Below are 18676 nucleotides of genomic sequence, written 5' to 3' on the forward strand. Positions count from 1 at the left end.
GGTCAAAATTAAAAACAATAAATTTATTGATTTCTTATTAGAGTTAATAAAATAAACCCTTATCAAACCTATTTCCAATATATACAAAAAAAAAAAAAAGAAATGTTGTTATTCGCTCTGTATTTTATCATCTCTTGCCGCAACATGTTAATGTGACAAAATTTATAAGTGAGTATTGACATGTGTCACATTACCATGTGTGATGAATATGACAAAATCTAAAATGAAAAACAGCATTGTTCGTACCATAATTGTTTTCCTAATCAGTTTATTCCTCAAAGCTAATGTTAATTTGGTTTGGTACGGCGTATTTTCAAGTAGCCAAACTTCCCAGCGCCTGGTGATGAGCCTTCAAAGACAAATGGCAAATAGCCCGTTGCACTTTTGTATCTATTCTGAACCTGAAAAGCATTAAAAAAAGCATAATTCCGTCTATTTCAGCTCAATCTCTCAATCTATTCAGATTCATCAGTATTCAGTAAGTGACAACCTACCACTCAATGACCATATGACTAGCACTATAATACTTAGCTATGAACAACACTTGTAAAGGCCATGCAAACAACTAGAGAAGAATATGAAATATGTAGATCTTTTCAACCACAAGTTGTAGCTTGGCACATTTCGGTCTCGTTTGTTTTCACAACTCTTCTCAATTCATATCATCTAATCATTACAATTTTTTCAAATTTTCATGCAAAATAAAATAAATAATTCAACTTTTTCAAATTTCAAAATAAAAATAATATTAAAAAAATATATTCTAACAATATTTTATTCAACTTTTAATTTTAATTTCAACTCATCTCATTTCATATACGAAAACAAACGAGGCTTAAAATCTCCTCCGAAGAGATTGTAATTTGACATCTAAAAAAAGCATGTCTCCTAATTAATTATCTCGCGTGTAAAATTAGAGTATATTTTTCTTCTCTTAAAGAAAAGGAAAAAAATTACCTCAAGAATTTGTTCACTGCTTCGTTGACAGTTCCTGCCAATTACACAAATAGTTCCTCCGGAACCTCCGCCTGTGATTTTGGCTCCATATAACGTCCCGTCTTCAGATTTAGATAGCTTACTGTGCTGCATTTCCTGTACTAATTTTACAAGTCTATCGGTTCCATCGGAGCCAAGTCCGCAAGCACTATAGCTGAAGTGACACTGCAAAAATATGGTTAAATTTGAAGAACCATTTCCTTCATTTTATTTCCCACACGAAGGAAATCAATATGAGAATCATAACTCCAGAATTTTTCGCTTGGTTTTCTTAGATAACAAATGTATGTATATAAAAGAATATCAAAACTCAATTCTTTATTTTCCGTTTCTTTCTGAACAAGATCAAGTCGCCCATTTCTTGGAAGCGGATAATTATTTTAAAATATGTAATCGGAAATTTCGTCCACAATGGGATAAAACTTGTGCAAACAGAGTGCAAAAGATTCTATATATGAAGAACATAACTTGAATCATTTCTTGTCCTAAACATTAAGACTGCATTTGGATGTTGAGCTGAATTGAATTCTTTATGAACAGTAGTGAGTTGAGATGGTGAAGTGATTTTTGTAGGATTCACTTAAGATGAGTTTAGATATATTTATGAGAAGTTGAAAAAGGTTGTGGGTCTCGCATGTAAAGAAGTGTTGAATTTAAAAAGGTTGTGGATCCTACGTGAAAAAAAAGTTTTGAGTTGAGATGAGTTTAATAATTTGAGAGTTGAATGTCTAGATATTAAACTCAACTTAAAGTTAGATTGAACTGAGTTGATCTCAGTTGAGTCTATCAATCAAATGGGGCCTAAAAAGCCGAACCCATCACAGTCCTTGCTACTTTCAGCATTTAAATTGACATCTTCTCTAGTAGCCAACCAATCATGTTGGCAAAAGTTTGTCATTTATATCAAGTTCAAATTTTTAAGGGTTACAAAGTCGAACCAAGAATGGTATACCTGATAGAGTATCATTCATGTGTTTATTGCAGAAAGGTCCTCTTGATCCATGATAAAATATTCAATCATATAAGGAATAAAAAGGGCTGAGTTATATGGGTACAATGCCAATTTATCTTAATTTTTCCAGAAAACACCAGTTTCTTAGAGGCATCCTATAACTAAGCATAAGTGGATTTCTCAAACTAAGTTCACTTAACTATTTATCAACCATAAATTTGCATATACCTGATACAGTAGTTCTCCAAGAGCTATAAGCTGCTCATCTGAAGTTGCCGAGGTTAGAAGTGCTTTGAAGGCCTGTAAGTGCAATCGAGGTAAGTAACTCAGCTGATATGCAAGTATTTATCGTGCAATAATAGCAATACAAACTCAATTATATGAGAAATCTGCTGCACATTTAATTTTTAAGTAACATAAGCAAGAATTTAAAGCAACCATTGGTGAAAATTTAAAGCAAGAATATCATGGATTACAGTAACATAAGCAAAATTATCACTACTTATATTAGCACATAGGAGACCGATCAGAACCATTGTACTTGGGCTGTGATGATTCTGCTTAGGTAAGACAGGGACTTGATATATTGACCAGCATCCAAGTGGAGGTCGTTCTCCCCTATTTAGTTTCCACTACAACACTCACGTTCTGGTAAAATTAATTTCAGTGATGAATTTGTGCCCTTGTCAACATAATAAAAGAAGGCAACAGAAGAGGCATTTAGAGTAGAAGAGAAAGAGTTACAATTCGATTTGAAATGTAAAAGCCTAACAACTCGTTAGTTTAAAAATCAATTTCAAAGTAACATAAACTTGGAAATGGATCAATGAACAGATTCTCAGAGACATATACAGGAGCATTCAAAACAATGGTTATATGAAGAAACAAAGGAAACTAGTTAAAACTACTAACAAAACCCATTAAATATACAGATTTTGCAAGGCGAACACAGTAATCTAATATAGAGAATTCACTCAAAATATTTCAATGGGCTTTCAAATGATTATAACTTATTTAACAGACTTTTAAAGAATCAGTTATAATAGGATAAGTGCACTTACATGAGTCATATAAATAGGACTTAAGAACTACAAGGTCAACATCGCAAGTTACAATGAAAACCAACAAACCTTTAATTCAAGCAAATTAGATGTGATCCACTGAGTGTGCACTAGTGGTAAATGAGTGGCGTGAGATAAAGGGAGATACAAGGTTCGAATCTTGCAAACGGGCGCACAGAGGTCAAATTACAGAAAAAGGTCACTCTAAATTAGAAAACAATAAATCTATGAATTAATTATAAAACTCTCCCTTCTGGATTAACAAACAATAAATCTCTGAATAAATCTTTCTTTGCATAAAGCACAACTAAATTAATCCATATTATATTCGTAATGCAAATTCTCGAAATATCAAAAACAGTTAAAAGCATTCCTAACCTTGACCCGGAAATTTTCATATATGGGATGTCTAGCAGGCGCTCTCACTCCATAGTCACGCCTATGATCAATTACGGTGACAGAATCATTGTGATCACCATATCTACTTAGAAATGTATCACCAAGCATGGTCTCAGGAAGCATCTTAGCATAAAGAGCCTCATATCTGTAATAGAAGTTACGAAAGGAAGAATCCATATTAACTTCAAAGTTGGACAACCAAAAATGATCCCACTTAAACCTTGGATCATCTAACCATTAGAGCCATAATTTTTTTTTTTTTGATATGTTAGAGCCATAATTTTGAGCACAAAAGGTGGTATCTGAATAAGGAACTGGCCACAAGACCAAAACTTCAGAAAATAAATCTATTATTTGATATCTTGACTCTAAGGCTTGAGAAAGCAGTGTTATTTTAAAATATCTTAAGAAGGTAAACTTTATAAAAGGGCATACCTGTGCGGTGACAGGTTACATAAGTAATCCAAGGAAGCTTCAGCTTCAAGTAGTTCAACATTATCATCCTCCAATTCATCAAGGGTTACCCCATTAGCACTGGGCAGTGACTGAAGCAACATAGAAGATGCAATAGACTTTATCATCTTGCAACCCATAAAGGCACCAATTCTGACAGATCCATAGTCTGCACCGCCAATACTGCCATAGAAGTACCATTAAACTTGGAATAAATTTTTTTTAAACAACGAGAGAGAAAAGGTGTAAATAAATTATGGTGATACAGGATAGCCATAACTCTCAAAGGCTTTGACAGAAGAACGTGGGAATTAAGAGGTTAAATACATTTGATAACATTTACATGAAAGCACACCATCATTAACATAGAATAAACATGTCGATGTGAGATTATGGCAGCTCTACTCATCCATGAAAATCACACAAACAAGGAAAGTAAATCAATGTCAATTATGGCAACAAGCATACATATATCAGTAGAATGGGTATAAAGGATATTAATAGATGTATTACCTGTGTCGTATTCCCGAATCAATTCCCCAAAATCGAATATGGCTAGGAATTTCTACAAGGCCAATTATCTCAGCAGGCTGCATAAATTCAAGTTCTGACATCAGTTTTTTATCTGTAAAACAACCAGAGTGGAGTTGTTTTTTATTTTCCTGCAGAACTACTTCTGCGTACCTGGCACACCATTGCTAGAAGTTTGTTGGCTTCACCACATGCTGAAGTCATCTGGTCCATCACCCCACATGGAGCACCAACAATGTGATTCTCCACCTAATCAACAAAATGAAATAGCATAACATGAATGCACAAGGTTCATAGAAATTAAGCATATTAGAATGAAGGAAATAATATTAATCAGATGGTTGTGCAAAAATGTCAGACCTTTTGGCAGAGCAAAGCAAGATCTCTTGGACTGATGCTTAATCCTGCAAGGTATAGTAGAAGATTTCAAGTTGATTACTTCTCCAAATGCTTCTCCAAGGTAGAACAGAAATAAGTAGCAGCTGTTCTTCTAATCAACCACACATACTGAACAATCTACTGATGGAAGGGGAAAGCCAAGAGATAATGTTTAATATTTATACAAGCATACTTCATAAATTATCATGTTTCAAGCCTGAAATCATGGTAGAATTCCAAGGACAAAACCTACTTATATATGTTGTACCAACCGGAAGAATTCAAGATCAGGCATTTCCATTGAACCTAATACTGGTTGATGTTGAGGTACTTTAAATTGAATTTCAAGCTCAAACGATCCACTTTCCTCTGCATTCATGACTCTCAATTGATAAATCCAACGTATATAGAAGCCATGCTCAACAATGACAGTTAGATCCAGTTTTCAGCAAGCTCTCTTATGCAGTCAGCTTTTTATGATAAACGTCAGGCTCTCAACCATGCAAAATGAATTTCATTTTCATTCCATCTTCAAGATACTGGAAAAGTGTGCCTGAAAAATTATAGCACACTTGGCATTCCAAGGCCCCATGGTGCTCTGAGTGGTTACCTCTCATTTTTAATTTCTCCAAGGCTACATCTCACTTTTAGTGGGGAAGAGCATGGTGGTGGGTTACATGGCTCAGATAGAAAGTATTCTAGCTTTGAGCCCTAAACCAACCTTACACATTCCCCAGAGCCCCCCCACCCCTGCCCCCACACGCATGCACACCAACACTTCAAAGAAAAATTTGATAAGGATATTTAAATTGACCATTGCCTAGTGCAGGTCCCACCAAAGAAGGTTATTTGTATATAGTCATTAACTTGGGCATTTGGCATTCAGTTCATCTTAGCCTATTATAGACGATCTCTAATTTAAAAGTAATATAATACTGATAAGAGAGTTAGCAGAAGTCAACCTGTTGAGGCAGCTCATGTTTGTACATCAATTAGGCACTGGGAAAAAGAAAAAGAGAAAAGGAAACCTTCTGCTTATTATCTAAGGTAGCAGGGATGTAAAACCTAGGGGTGGCAATATGTGACACGACCCGTTAACCCAACACGAACACGACACGATAAAAGCGGGTTAGGGTTTACCCTTAACGGGTTTGGGTCAAATCGGGTTGACCCGTTATAACCCGTTATGACCCGTTAAGAAAGTTAAAGTTACAATTATACCCTTGTACCTAAAAAATAAAATTGTTGGAATTTTAATTTCGATATTTTTATTGTTTGGATTGTAATTTTGGACTTGTAGTTAGTTTTATATTTTTTATAGATATTGTGATTTTAAGATTTATATAAAATTATGCTAAACTTAACTAGATAAAATGGGTTAATTTTGGGTCTGTTTCAATCCATTTACATAAACGGGTCAAAACGGGTTGACACGACACGACCCGTTATGTTAATGGGTCGTGTTAGGGTTTGAGATTTTGACACGATAAGCTTAATGGGTCGGGTTAGGGTTGACCTATATAGTATAATATACATGTCTTGACACGACACGAACACGACCCGTTAACACGATTTGACACCCCTAGTAAAACCTACAAGAAGAAGATGCCTGCAGTAATAGAAATGACTGGCACTCAATTGGTTACTAATCTCTTCTGAGAGAAGTGGAGTTTTTTCATGAACAAGAGAAGAGCTAACAAAATTCAGTCCATAAAATACAGTTTTCTAACTCTGGGATATTCGAACAACAAATTACCATGAGCAGCAGCTATGGCAGACATGCTAGCAACCTCCAAAGAGGCAGAAGAAGATACACCTTTGCCTTCAGGGACTGCAGAAGAAACCTGTATGTTTGTAATATTGGAAATTAATACAGCACGTATATGTAATCAAATTTTGGCTTGTCATAGGGGTGTCGGCAATGGCTATGAAAGAATCAAGATATACTATTACAAGATAAGGAGCAACTTATACCAGCATACTGATACTATCTTCAAAGCGTACACCTAGTTCTGTCATCAAAACCAGAATCGTCCCTGCAACATATGCTGCCCACCTACAGCAGGAACCAATTTAGTAGAATATTGTAATATAATCACAGATAATCAAACAAAGAAAAGTGACCCACTTTTGGGAAGGATCTTGTGAGAAGTATTTCTTTGCTTTTTCATATGACATTGGCTGCTCTCCATCCAAAAAGTCAGATAAATCCATGTCAAAGGTTGGGCCGCGATTGCTCAATTCTGAACCATATGACACCTGATTTGGCCAAAAGGTGGTGTTAAGTTTTTGCTTTTTGACACACTTTATGTCATAGTCTGACTAAATTTCAACCACTCAAATGGACAAATTAGTCTACATTCTGCTAAAAAGAACCCATCTTTACTTGCAAAAATAAACAAAAAAAATGATGATGGGCAATATCAGTTAGCCATAACCTTTGTTTTTTCGGATGAAGCCCCCCAAGAAAGTTTAGAAGATGGTTTTTGTTCCCAGGGAGAGACGATATAAATGACTACTTCACCATCCCAGAAAAGAAAAATCAACCACTTTCTATAGATGAAAGATTTAACAAAAAAATCTTAGCGACCATTTGAATGCCCTCACATACTATTTCCAAGACAGGTGTTGATCCTTGTCCTTCGGCTTGCTGCCGAGCCAGGGCATGCTTCCAAAGCCTGTGTTTACTTGGATGATTCCTTTGCACCGCAACATGGCAGGCCTCTCTTATTGGCATCTGCAAAGGAGCAGATAAAAAGAATAAAAAGGAAAAAATAAAAGGAAAAAGGATAAGGGGGAGGAGGGAGGGACTTCAAAAGAGAACAAGAAAACAATAGTACCAGCTCTATGGCATTAGACAAACCTTTTGAAGGAACTAGGCAAACCTTGATGCAAAAGGAAAAATGGAGTTCCTATAAACTTTGCTACATCTATATCAGGTGCTAATATAGCAACATATTTGTGACCCAAAATCAACATGTTGTGAACAAGCTCTAACTTTCGGAGAAAATATGGTTCAATTTTAAATAGAAATCATACAAATTAATGTTTATAAACACAGTGTGTTGAAGCCACACTACATCAAAAGTTTTGATTTTGCATTGAAAACAAACAAGACATTGATAGTGAAGAAATGGGCTTACTACTTGAAAGATGATAATCCTATACCAAAAAAATCTGTAATTAAAGTCTTCCAATAGAACTTTCCCCCAAGCTCGATATAAAATCTATAGAAAAATGCTTCAACTTTCATATTGCCACAACATCCATGTGAATATAACTTCGTCCCCAAAAAAAGAAATTCTACATCATCTTCTCCCTAACAAGAAATTAATCTATAATAGCAAAAAAATATCACCTTCTTTGTGCTAGTTATGACCATCATTATGACTTAAAAAGTTATTAACTAATATACTGAATCACAACACCATGAATAGAACAATCTTTGAGTACGTGGCTACTAACTTCTTTTCCTTCCTTCTTAAACAACCTAATGGTATGAATATGTTTATAGGAAGCGTTTGGTGTATGTGAATTAATTTAAGCAAGAGGAGTTAGTGTATATGCCACCAAAAAAAGTTGGGAAAAATATATCAGAATCTTTTTAGAAAGAATAAAATGTGAGAAAAATGAAGGCGCGCTGAATGAAAATAGTATGCCTATTAAGACATAAAATAGAAAAACTGGCAAACTGAGAAATCTAACCTGCAAGACAAGGCTTCCTGAATAGTCAGCAATTCCTCCCATAACATCCAACCTTCCAGGTGCTCTTGCCACAAAGATTTCTTCCTGAAGCCACAATTGAGAAAGAAAACAAATGAAATCACAATACATTGTCAAAATTCCAAACAGCTAGAACACAGAAGCAGATGACCTCCCAATTGAAGAGTCCAGCAGCAGCCTTACACTCCCGCATCAGGTGCTTCTCAGCATTCCTTTCAGACTCATCAGCAGTATCCAGTTCTGCCAAGCTCTTTAAGAATATTATTGTATCTGGAAAGCCTTGAAGATCTCCTTGAAGAATCTCAAAATCTTTGGTGCATCTTGGTTGAAAAAATGAAAGGATGTGAGCAAAGTAGGAACATTCATTTTACAAACAAAGTAAAAGGTCATGAAAGGGAGAGAAACTCACGAGTTCATTAGGGGGCTAATCTCAGTCCTTTGGTAAGTTGGTACACTAGAAATACCTAGTTCATTTTCAGCACTTGCATACCACTCCGGGATGCAGATATCTCGTCCTGGGACTCTTTGAAGTTGAAACCCAAGTATGATAGCATCACGCAATCTTCTCGCTCCACTAAGCTGCATTTCAGTACGGTAAAAATGGAAATACAACACAAGTCTTGTTCTCTGTTGGAAAATAAAACGTTTCTGCTGTTGTTTAAAATAAATGTGAGTCCTACAACAGTACTCTTCTTGTTTTAAACATATTTTCTTTCAATGGTGCATGGTTTAATCGCAGGTAGTGAACCTATCATCAACAGAATTCTTCTTCAATTTTCCTAAGATCAATAGATTGACATATGTGTGGGCACGCACGCACTAATAGTCATAAGCACACATGCATCGGAATCATTCATCTTAGGATTTGATCAGATATTCATCTTCGGCAAGAGAGGGAGTGATGGTTTGGAAGGACAAGGTGTTGTAGGACATGGCTCTGTTAGGGAGCCGCGTAGCAAACATGTGGCGAGGTGATCCTATGCAGCAGCTCTAAAGACGGGTCAGGCTTCGGGGGTTCAAAGTGAGGAGGGTCTACAAATTATGCCTCAAGACCAGCTTGTCAAGATGCACAATTCTTTAAAAGAGATGGAAACCCAACTTGGCGAGTTGAAGGCAACGATAACTATATTATCTACGAAAATAGACCGGCTTTCAGTTGGAGGCAACATGGTTGTAAGTAACAAGATAGGCCCGAATCCTTTAAACTCAGAAAAAGGAAAATGGAAGATCGGATTCGGCCTTATCCCTATAACCAGACCCAGGAGAGTATGGCGGGTCAAAAGAAAATCTAGGTTATTTGAAGCGGGGTCTACATCGGGTATCGGCGTAGAGACATCAGTGGAATGTCATTCGCCTCATGTAACACAGGATAGACCGATAGTTAGTATTACACCCTTGGTCCCAGAAGAAACGATGGCTCCCTCGTCAGAGTTGAAGGAAAATTGTGTACTGCCGAGGTCTGAAGGAGATGCAGGATCCGCTATCACCCCAGAGGTGAAGGGACTTGCTGTCATCCCAGAATCTCCAATAGAGAGAACCAATGGAGTTGCTGAAGAACCTATGGGTTTGGCGTTGGTGCCTTGTGTAGAGTCAGGAGTGCAGTTGTATACTGTGTCTAGGGATAACATTGCTCCCCTGGTCTCTCTTCCTCCAATAGCAGACTAGATTCTGCCTAAAGTTAACGAGATTCAACAGTTTGTGGGAATCTCACATGGAGGATGTGAAGATCAATTTAAAGAACTAATCACTGCAATTGAGGCAAGCCACGCGCTTGAAACCAAATCAAATTTCAAGAAAAGCATGGAGTTACAGCATCTTTCTTAGGCAATCAGCTACGATGCTAAGGGTGGTAGCTCAACTAGAGGGAAGTCTAAAGGGAAGACATTGTGAAGAAGGGAATCAAGGGGTTAGGGTTGGGGTTGGGTGGTCAGGTAGAGTTTTAGTTCTAGGGGAAACAAGGGGTTAGGGTCGGGTCTAGTGTATTTTTGGTTATTTTTCCACGGGCTTTTTGGGTCATTAGGGGCTTTTGGGGTCATTTTGGGCAAGGTGTTTTCTTATATACATTCAGTGTACTTGGTTTCTCCTTTTGATATATATAATTTTTACTTATAAAAAAAAAATATATATATTCCTCTACTCTATATTGACTAATAAGGATATCTGGTTTTTTTATACAACCAGATTATATCCCTAATTAAAAATAAATAAAAAATTAAAAAAAAGAAGTTAACCGAATTTAGATATCAATGTGTTTTGAAATTCACTTTTAATTTTTTTTTTTTTTTTTATAAACAGCTTTGTTAAGAGGATTGCCACATACATGACAGTAATGACAGATACTTAATCCCACCCATTAATGACGAGGAAAAATAAATACTTGCACCTCAAAAATTACTGAAAGCCAGAACCCAGACTATAAAGATCATATCAAACGTTCAACTAACTATATACCTTATCTGATGTATAGTTTTTCCCAGTGGCTGTCTCCTGCAGGATTTGAGCTGCTACCTATAATTATAAAATGCATCAGGAACAATTGTGAAACCAATTCATATCATCTTGAAATAACAGGAAACTGTATGATGTCCTCAAAAAAACAATTGCAAATCAAGATAACGTAAGAATTAGAAAACAAGGTACCATTTCCTTGTTAGAACCCTAAGTACTGGCAAATGAAATTTGAAGATTTCTTCTAAAGAAATACAGGATTCAACAGTTCCAGACCGGGTGACTTGCCTGAAGGTATAAACTTAATTAAAAAGGGTTTGCATATCATTGATTTGACTTTTGTGAAGTTCAGGCTTTTCTACATATTTCAAGCATGGGTCTGTTGCCATGGGCAAGGTACAATCACTGCATAGATAACCCTTTCCAATTCAGCTATTTACTTACTTTAAAATCAAGACATCAGAGTTATTTCTTATAATTGGTAAGTTAAACAAGCACTTGGTGGTTTTTGAGCATAACCCTAACTAATTTTGATTACTTAAGAAGTGCTTAATGAAAAAATTAATAGAATTTGAAGTAGTCCCTCTCTTTGAAGTCCTTTCCTAAAATGGTGTTGTAAGACTTGAGCAACGGAAAGGTTACCTCACCACCATTGATGCCTCCTTCGTAGCACGGTTTCAAACTTATGGCACATTCAAGGTAAGGTTTCCAGTGTCCAGTGAGTAAATCCCTCCTAATCATCTCAACACCACCTTGATAATACTGTACAGAAAAGGTTACAATATCTCTATGCATATTAGATTCTTGATAAGCATCTCCTGAAAGAGATTAACATGACAAGGAGACCAAAACAGAAGGGTAAAGAAAGAAGACAAAACATGATAACGAAGATGATGAAATAAAGTAAGCAGTTATACCTCAAGCATATTCCTCAAAAATGGCTCTTCATTGAAATAATCTCTGCGTACAAAGACAAACGGTAACTTGTATGCAAGAGCTTCACTAACAGTGCCATATCCAATTTTTCCTGAAACAGTGCAGGGTTCTTTTAGATATATTTCATATTCCTTTGTTTAAGATCAGCAAACAAAAAAAAAAACTTCATACCGACCAAGCATACAATCAGACGCTGCTATATGATCAGGTGTATATGCATCTTTTGCAAGCTTTACAAAATTTGGTGGAAGCTCCTGGGTGTCAGAAGCGCCACAAACCTGAATAAAAGAAAATTACATGTCATTACCAAGGCATGCCCAATGGCATGATTACATCAATTACAGAAAAGGAAAAGGATGCAGAGTATATGCGACAAACGATACCAGGCATAACCAACCCAAAGGTAAGTACTCCTCCTTCAGCTTCCAGCCAGCTGGCTGCAAATGAGACACAGTCAATAGAAGTACAATTAGAAGTTGATAAAGGAAGCACAGTAGTTGAAATTCACAGAGAAATGGTAGTGAGCATATAATGCGTGAGGCATATTATCAACACGTCCAAAAATGTCCACATAGAGAAAGCGAAATACTGATAATGTTGTCGCATCTCTCCAGACAGATTGAATAGAAAACGTGTTCCAGATTATGGGCTCTGACTAGCAAATATTCAAACTACCAGCATTTTACCATCAATTTTCTCAATCAATGAGAACAATATACAGCCAAACACATGAGAAATCACACGGCGTGCATGCTACTAGACTCCATACCCTGACCATAGATTGTGCTACAACATTAACTAGTTTAGCAATAACTTGCATAACAAAATAAAAATTTATGGAGGTGACAGATTATACAGCCACTGCACAGCCCAACCAGTTATCTATCAAGAGATAAATAAAGAGGGGCAATGCGTGCGGGAAATTAGCCATCATGCATAACTTGTAGTCATCACTTTAAATTATGAAAAAGGGTCAATTGGTTACTCACCTGTCCACCAAAGTTTAGAATAACTAGCTTCACATCATCTCCAATCCCAAGTTCCTTCCTCACCTAAGACAAATAAATCATTTAAAAAAAATGCAACATGAAATAAATAATGCAATGAGGAATTAAGCAGGGTTTTGTAAGCCAAAACCTCATTTCGGGATCTGTGCAACCTCCTCACAACCAGAGGTACGTCAATAACATCTCGAAAAGCAGGCACTGCAAAGTTAAAGATATTTTAAGACAACTCCATTAAGAGGTCCCAGTACATTTATCAAGTTGAGGAAGGTTTAAATGAGCACAATCAAAAACCAGTCTTTGTAGTCATGCAACAACATACTTGGGCAATAGCCTGGGAGGCGGATCAGGAACTCACTGTGGGAATAATCCTCTGCTATCTATATCAATTTTCAAGAGACTGAACAAGTTTAGCACCACAAACATAACGCCAGCAAACATCAAAAGCTAAAATAAAAACTCCAAGAAAGTGATGACCAAATTTACAGACATCCTCTGCTATTATTACCTCATGTTATAGTTTCTTCCCACAATAGATGAAGATTTACAACTGATATGCATTTTGAGGAAATGAACTCTTCCTATAATGTTTTCAGACTGACAAAGAAAGATAAGTTCACATTTTGGAAAAATGTGGCCTCAAATTAAGGTTAATGTTAAATGCATAAATGGTTTCATCTTAGGAATTCACATATACTTTGGAACTGCCCAAAAAGGAAAGCATATAGTCTATTATAGGACGGAAGGAATGTTTAACATTTTCCTTTAAGTGGTCAAGAATTTTATTGAAGAATGCAAAAGCCATAGTCCAAGTACATTTTTCAAAACAATGGGAAAGGTAATCAATGTCAAGAAGCTAGTAAAGTAGTAATTGTCTAGAACGTTGCTTATATCTTTCTGGTGTCAGTAAGAACATCCCACAATGACCAAAAAGTGTGTTTACATACATGAAAGCTCTCTTCCAGGGGCTAAAATAACTCTTATTAAATTCAGAATAAATTGGTAGCACGAAAGTATTACTTACTAAACATAGACATCGATTTATGATCTCATTTTAGTATACTTCGTTCAACCTTTGTGATTTTGTATACAGAACATGAGTATTTAAATTATGAGCATGCAAGAAGCTAGAGTCAAAACAAGCATACTTGTAGTTTAAAGCACGTCACTTTTGGAGATAGTTGATTTATACTAAATCAACTCAAATGAGGCCAAATAAATCAAACTAAGGAAGATGCAATCAGAAATTGACCATATTTTTTTCAGTCAAGAATAGAAAGCTCAAGAATATATTTGATATAAGAAAATTCTTGGTCACCTCCCAAACAATTGAACGATGATGACTTCCTGCAGCCATGACATACTCTGCGTAGATGAAGTCCAACTGCACATAGTAGGGAATATGAGGATATAAATTGCAGAAAACTTAAGTGCTGTAATCGATGTATTGTGAAGAGGAAGGCCGATTAAATATAGGAAGGAACAGACAAAATAGGTTGGATGAAAAGACGCATAAGACCATATGTAGTAGTGGTTGTGCAAAGTGAATGAGGTGGTAGGTTGGGGTGGGTGGGTGCTGTAGACAATCCAGTAAAGGGATGAGAAAGTAAAATCTTAATAGGAAAAACAAATAAATATAAAAATTAGGACTGAAAAGAGAAATCGAGAATGAAAAAAATAGAAGTTGGAGCATCATTTTCCCTGGTTAACAAAAGCTATTGAACAGCAGCATCAATAATAGTTCCATAAACAGCTTTGCTGTCCTTCAAGTAAGTATAAGAGGTATGACCACTACTCGAAGTAGACATTGAGTTACTTCTTTTTTTTGTATATATATAAGTAAACCTACTTCATTAGAGGTATACTTAGATAAAGACAATTGTTCTTAAGCCTTAATATAAGCACCAAAAATCGACTGACCTGAAGTTTGTGACACAAACAGAGCGAACTCCAGCATCAGCTGCTGCACGACAAGCTACTGGAACAACATCTGAGACCTGTTTTCCATTAAGCATGAAAAAATTGTCAAAACGGTTCTGTTCTAGTCCAGAATCTTGAAATGGCCAAGTTGATGTGATTGAAATGCAATATAAGATAACCATTCGGTAACGATTAAGAGAAGTTTCATCGTACCACTAAGTCAGCTTTGATGGAGTTCAGCCACTCCACTTCTGTTTCCAAAATAGAAACCCGAGGCACAACGGCTGTCTCGGAATACTGGAATACCAGGAAAGAAAGGAAAACAACATGTAAGGTGACAGAAAAGCCATCAAAGATATCCAAAGATTCATCTTTATATATAAAATCATGCTTGTGAACAAGGCCAACATTAAACCATAATAATGATGATAATGAAAAGCAATGATACAAACACAGTTCTTTTTACAACTTTTTGTAAAATAAAAGGCGGCTATGCAAAATTGTAAAATAATTGTGTTCAAATCGTTATTCTAATAGTTATGATAGTAGCAATAATAAACACAACCAATATACTAAGGGAAAAAAATCACCATGAATTTTCCGTTAACATTTAATACGAGAATAAAGTCAAGCCATATCACCATTATGTACTCAGGGCAATGATAACTGTATACCTTCTCCAAGGAGGCAAGACGATCCACCGTCAATGCATCTGCCTGAACTGCTCCACAGTCTAACAGCACCTGATTTTCCACACAGAAAGACGTAACTACAACAGAGTGTACGTATTTAATAATCAGTTCTGTAGTGGAGTTTACAAGTTTGCATAGCCACTTCCCTCGGATAAAAGAATAATGTTGGACGTGACACGACCACTCCTTGTCTGAACATCCTTGCATTGTATCGATAGTGCAAAATGAACTTTTATTTTTTGTATTGTTTTCAAACATTTTTTAACTCCTTTAAACACTTCATAAAAAAAGTCATAAACACATTAAAAAACACTTAACCATTAAGTTAAAAAAAAAGAATTAGGTGGATTTTCTCAGCAACCACTCTCGGTGAGACTAGCATTTTCCATAAATATATATAAAACATATTTCATTTTATTTAGTTGTCACTTATATGCAAAAGCGATATTTCTCATTTCATTTAGTAGTCGCTTACACTCTTTAATAGGAGCTCGACGTTGGTAGAGTATTATTATTCATGGTGAATTCATTTGTAATATTTTTAATTTGGTGTTAAAAAGTGATTTCAATCCATCTCAACTCAATTATTGATAAGACCTCGTTACTTTTTAAATTTTTTATAAAAAAATTAAAACTCATTTTAATCTATTTCATACATTTAAATACATATCTTAATCTATTTATATTCAAACACATCTCAATGAGATTTATAAAATACTATTATTCACATATTAACTCAAATCATTTGCTATCACCTTAGCATCCAAATGCAGCCTAACGTGAGATAGATAAGAGCCATTGATATAGCCATGAATTTCCCAGACATTTTCTAGGAAATATTTTCCAAGAAAACAAACAAGTTTTTGTTTCTTAAATGTTGAGTTACCTTGCGAATGAAGAGCCGAGGGACTGTATCTCGGAGGTGAAAACAAAATCCGGGGCACCAGTGACCACGTGCACATCATGCCCCGCGATAATAAGGTGCCGGACCACCTACGCATTTTAAAGATTCATAAGTAGAATTCTTCATGAGATCTGTCCCGATTATCCATTTCCAATAGTACGAACAAAGAGTTTCTCTAGACGTAAAAACTTTAAGAATTCAAATTATTTTTCTCGGAAAATGAATAGAAAAGGCTACCAATACCATTTTTCGTCACTATGATAACATTATTAGATCAAACAGAAAATCTTGATCAAGAAGCAATAAATTTCGAGAGGAGGTAATTTGAAAATAAGAAGAGAGAGAGAGAGAGAGAGAGGAGCAGGAGGAGGAAAAAGGAATGATCCGGGGAAAGGTGATTGAATCGAGAATGAGAGACCTCGACAACACGAGTGGCATGGCCGAAACCATGGCCAGTGACATAGTAAGCGAAGACCAGGTGATTTCTCGACGCCGATTCTCCATCTCTCTCTTCCTTACTCTTCATTGTCTTTCTGTCACTCGCTCTCTCTGCCTCTGATCCGAATTATTTTCTTCTCTCAAGACTGATAACAATCAGCTACGTAATACCATTGACATATATATACATACACAGAGAGATAGCGAGTGCGCGGAGAGAGCGGAGCAAAAACGGTTAGGTAGAGCGAAAGGGATAGCTTGAGACAGAGAGGACAAACATCTGTAACGGATGAGTTCCGCTGCAGCCACCGAAAAAGTGCCCGAATTTGGGTCCGAACGGTATATTTTATTTTATTTTATGTATTTTTTTAATCTATTATAAATATTTAAAAAAAATTAATTCATAATAATATTAAAAAATATTTTCTTAATCAATAAATAATAATAATAAAAAAAAAACCATTCGGGACACAAATTTCTGGTAACGGATAGATAAAGGCTTTGTTTGAAAGTTAAACTTCTTTCCTTTTAATTCATCTCAACTCATCATTATAATTTTTTTAAATTTTAACATAAAATATAATAAATAATTTAATTTTTTTAAATCTTAAAATAATAATAATATTAAAAAATAATATTTTAATAATATTTTATTATCACAACTTAATTCACCATCCAAACGCAATAAAAAACGACAGAATTATCAGGGTTCAACAACTCCCGAAGAACCTTATTCTCTCCTCAGTAGATTCGGGCACACCGTTTAGCATTTCGTTTCCTTCCTCGAGCTTTTGATTTTAATCTGTTAAAATCACCTTGATTTTTAAAACACTATTAAATCCACCTTAGTTTGATTTATAAAATAAATTTTCATACTGCTTTGGCCAAAAAAAAAATCTATTATTAATTTGGTGCGTAAAAAATAATAAAATGTTTATATAATATAATTTTATTTAGAAGATAAATATTAAACTTAAATAAAATAAATCATATTTTATTATTTAAGTGATGATAATAGTGTATTTTACCCATTGATTTAAATATATAACAACTCAAAAAAATTAAGAAAAATTACTTTATCTTTGAAATTTTCTTTCATTTTCTAAGATTTTGTATTTCTTGAGGTTTGTGAGATGATCTATGAGGTGGATTTTGCTAAATCACAACCATTACTTCAAAATTTAGTGGTGTAGATAAGACTGTTCATTCGGGTCAGATTTTTTCTCGGCCCGGTCTGGAACCCGGATAACCAAATTTCGGTTACAGTTTTCAGCCCGGGTTATATCCGAGCTGAAACTCGCATTCTAATAACCGGGTTCATCCGATCCGGATCCGAGTATGAAACCCAGGTTCCATAAAAAACACTAGGTACCGCCCGGGTTTGTATAAATTGGAAGAGACGTAACCTAGCCGCTTCATCTAATCTCGCATCCGCCTAACTCTGAGACTCTCCCATCCATCTCTCTCTTTATCTCACATCCGCCTCCATCCATCTCTCTCTCTCTCTCTCTATCTGACTTGCTGAAATCGTAGTGTCTTTGTTGAGCAAAGCTTCGTCGCTCATTGAAGAGAGTGAATCTAAGGTCTCTTTCGGTGATTCCGTCTTCTTCTTACTGTTTCTTTTGGAGCTCGAAGGTCTTCCTTCAGTACCGATTGAAGAAACCCCGTCATCCTCATGACCTCATTGTCGTCGCCGACTCTTCATCATCCTCTTGACCCCAAAGTTTGTTCTTTGTGATTTGGATAACATTTGTGTAGAAAATGAAAAGAAAATGACTCATAATGGAGTTTGGTACAGAAAATTAAAAGAGGAAAAAAAACCTCACCCTCAGAGCAACAAG

The 18676-nt window shown here is 35.7% G+C and overlaps 1 protein-coding gene across 1 annotated transcript; it reads right to left on the reverse strand.

The window, feature by feature from the left end:
- Nucleotides 1-17120, reverse strand: LOC121263578 (L-arabinokinase-like). The gene is given in 30 exon segments (XM_041166542.1): nt 1-401; nt 958-1161; nt 2177-2248; nt 3388-3553; nt 3844-4044; nt 4375-4451; nt 4546-4641; nt 4753-4796; nt 6527-6614; nt 6745-6826; nt 6899-7029; nt 7382-7507; nt 8476-8559; nt 8645-8813; nt 8903-9072; nt 10945-11001; nt 11584-11703; nt 11859-11968; nt 12053-12155; nt 12261-12314; nt 12867-12929; nt 13015-13082; nt 13204-13261; nt 14200-14265; nt 14798-14878; nt 15015-15098; nt 15476-15544; nt 16380-16402; nt 16405-16486; nt 16816-17120. Coding segments are annotated over 30 exon segments (2970 nt in total). The 5' UTR covers nt 16924-17120; the 3' UTR covers nt 1-287.
- Nucleotides 17121-18676: the final 1556 nt, after the last annotated feature.

The sequence above is a fragment of the Juglans microcarpa x Juglans regia genome, chromosome 4S (assembly GCF_004785595.1).
Source record: "Juglans microcarpa x Juglans regia isolate MS1-56 chromosome 4S, Jm3101_v1.0, whole genome shotgun sequence".
Classification (NCBI taxonomy): Eukaryota; Viridiplantae; Streptophyta; class Magnoliopsida; order Fagales; family Juglandaceae; genus Juglans; species Juglans microcarpa x Juglans regia.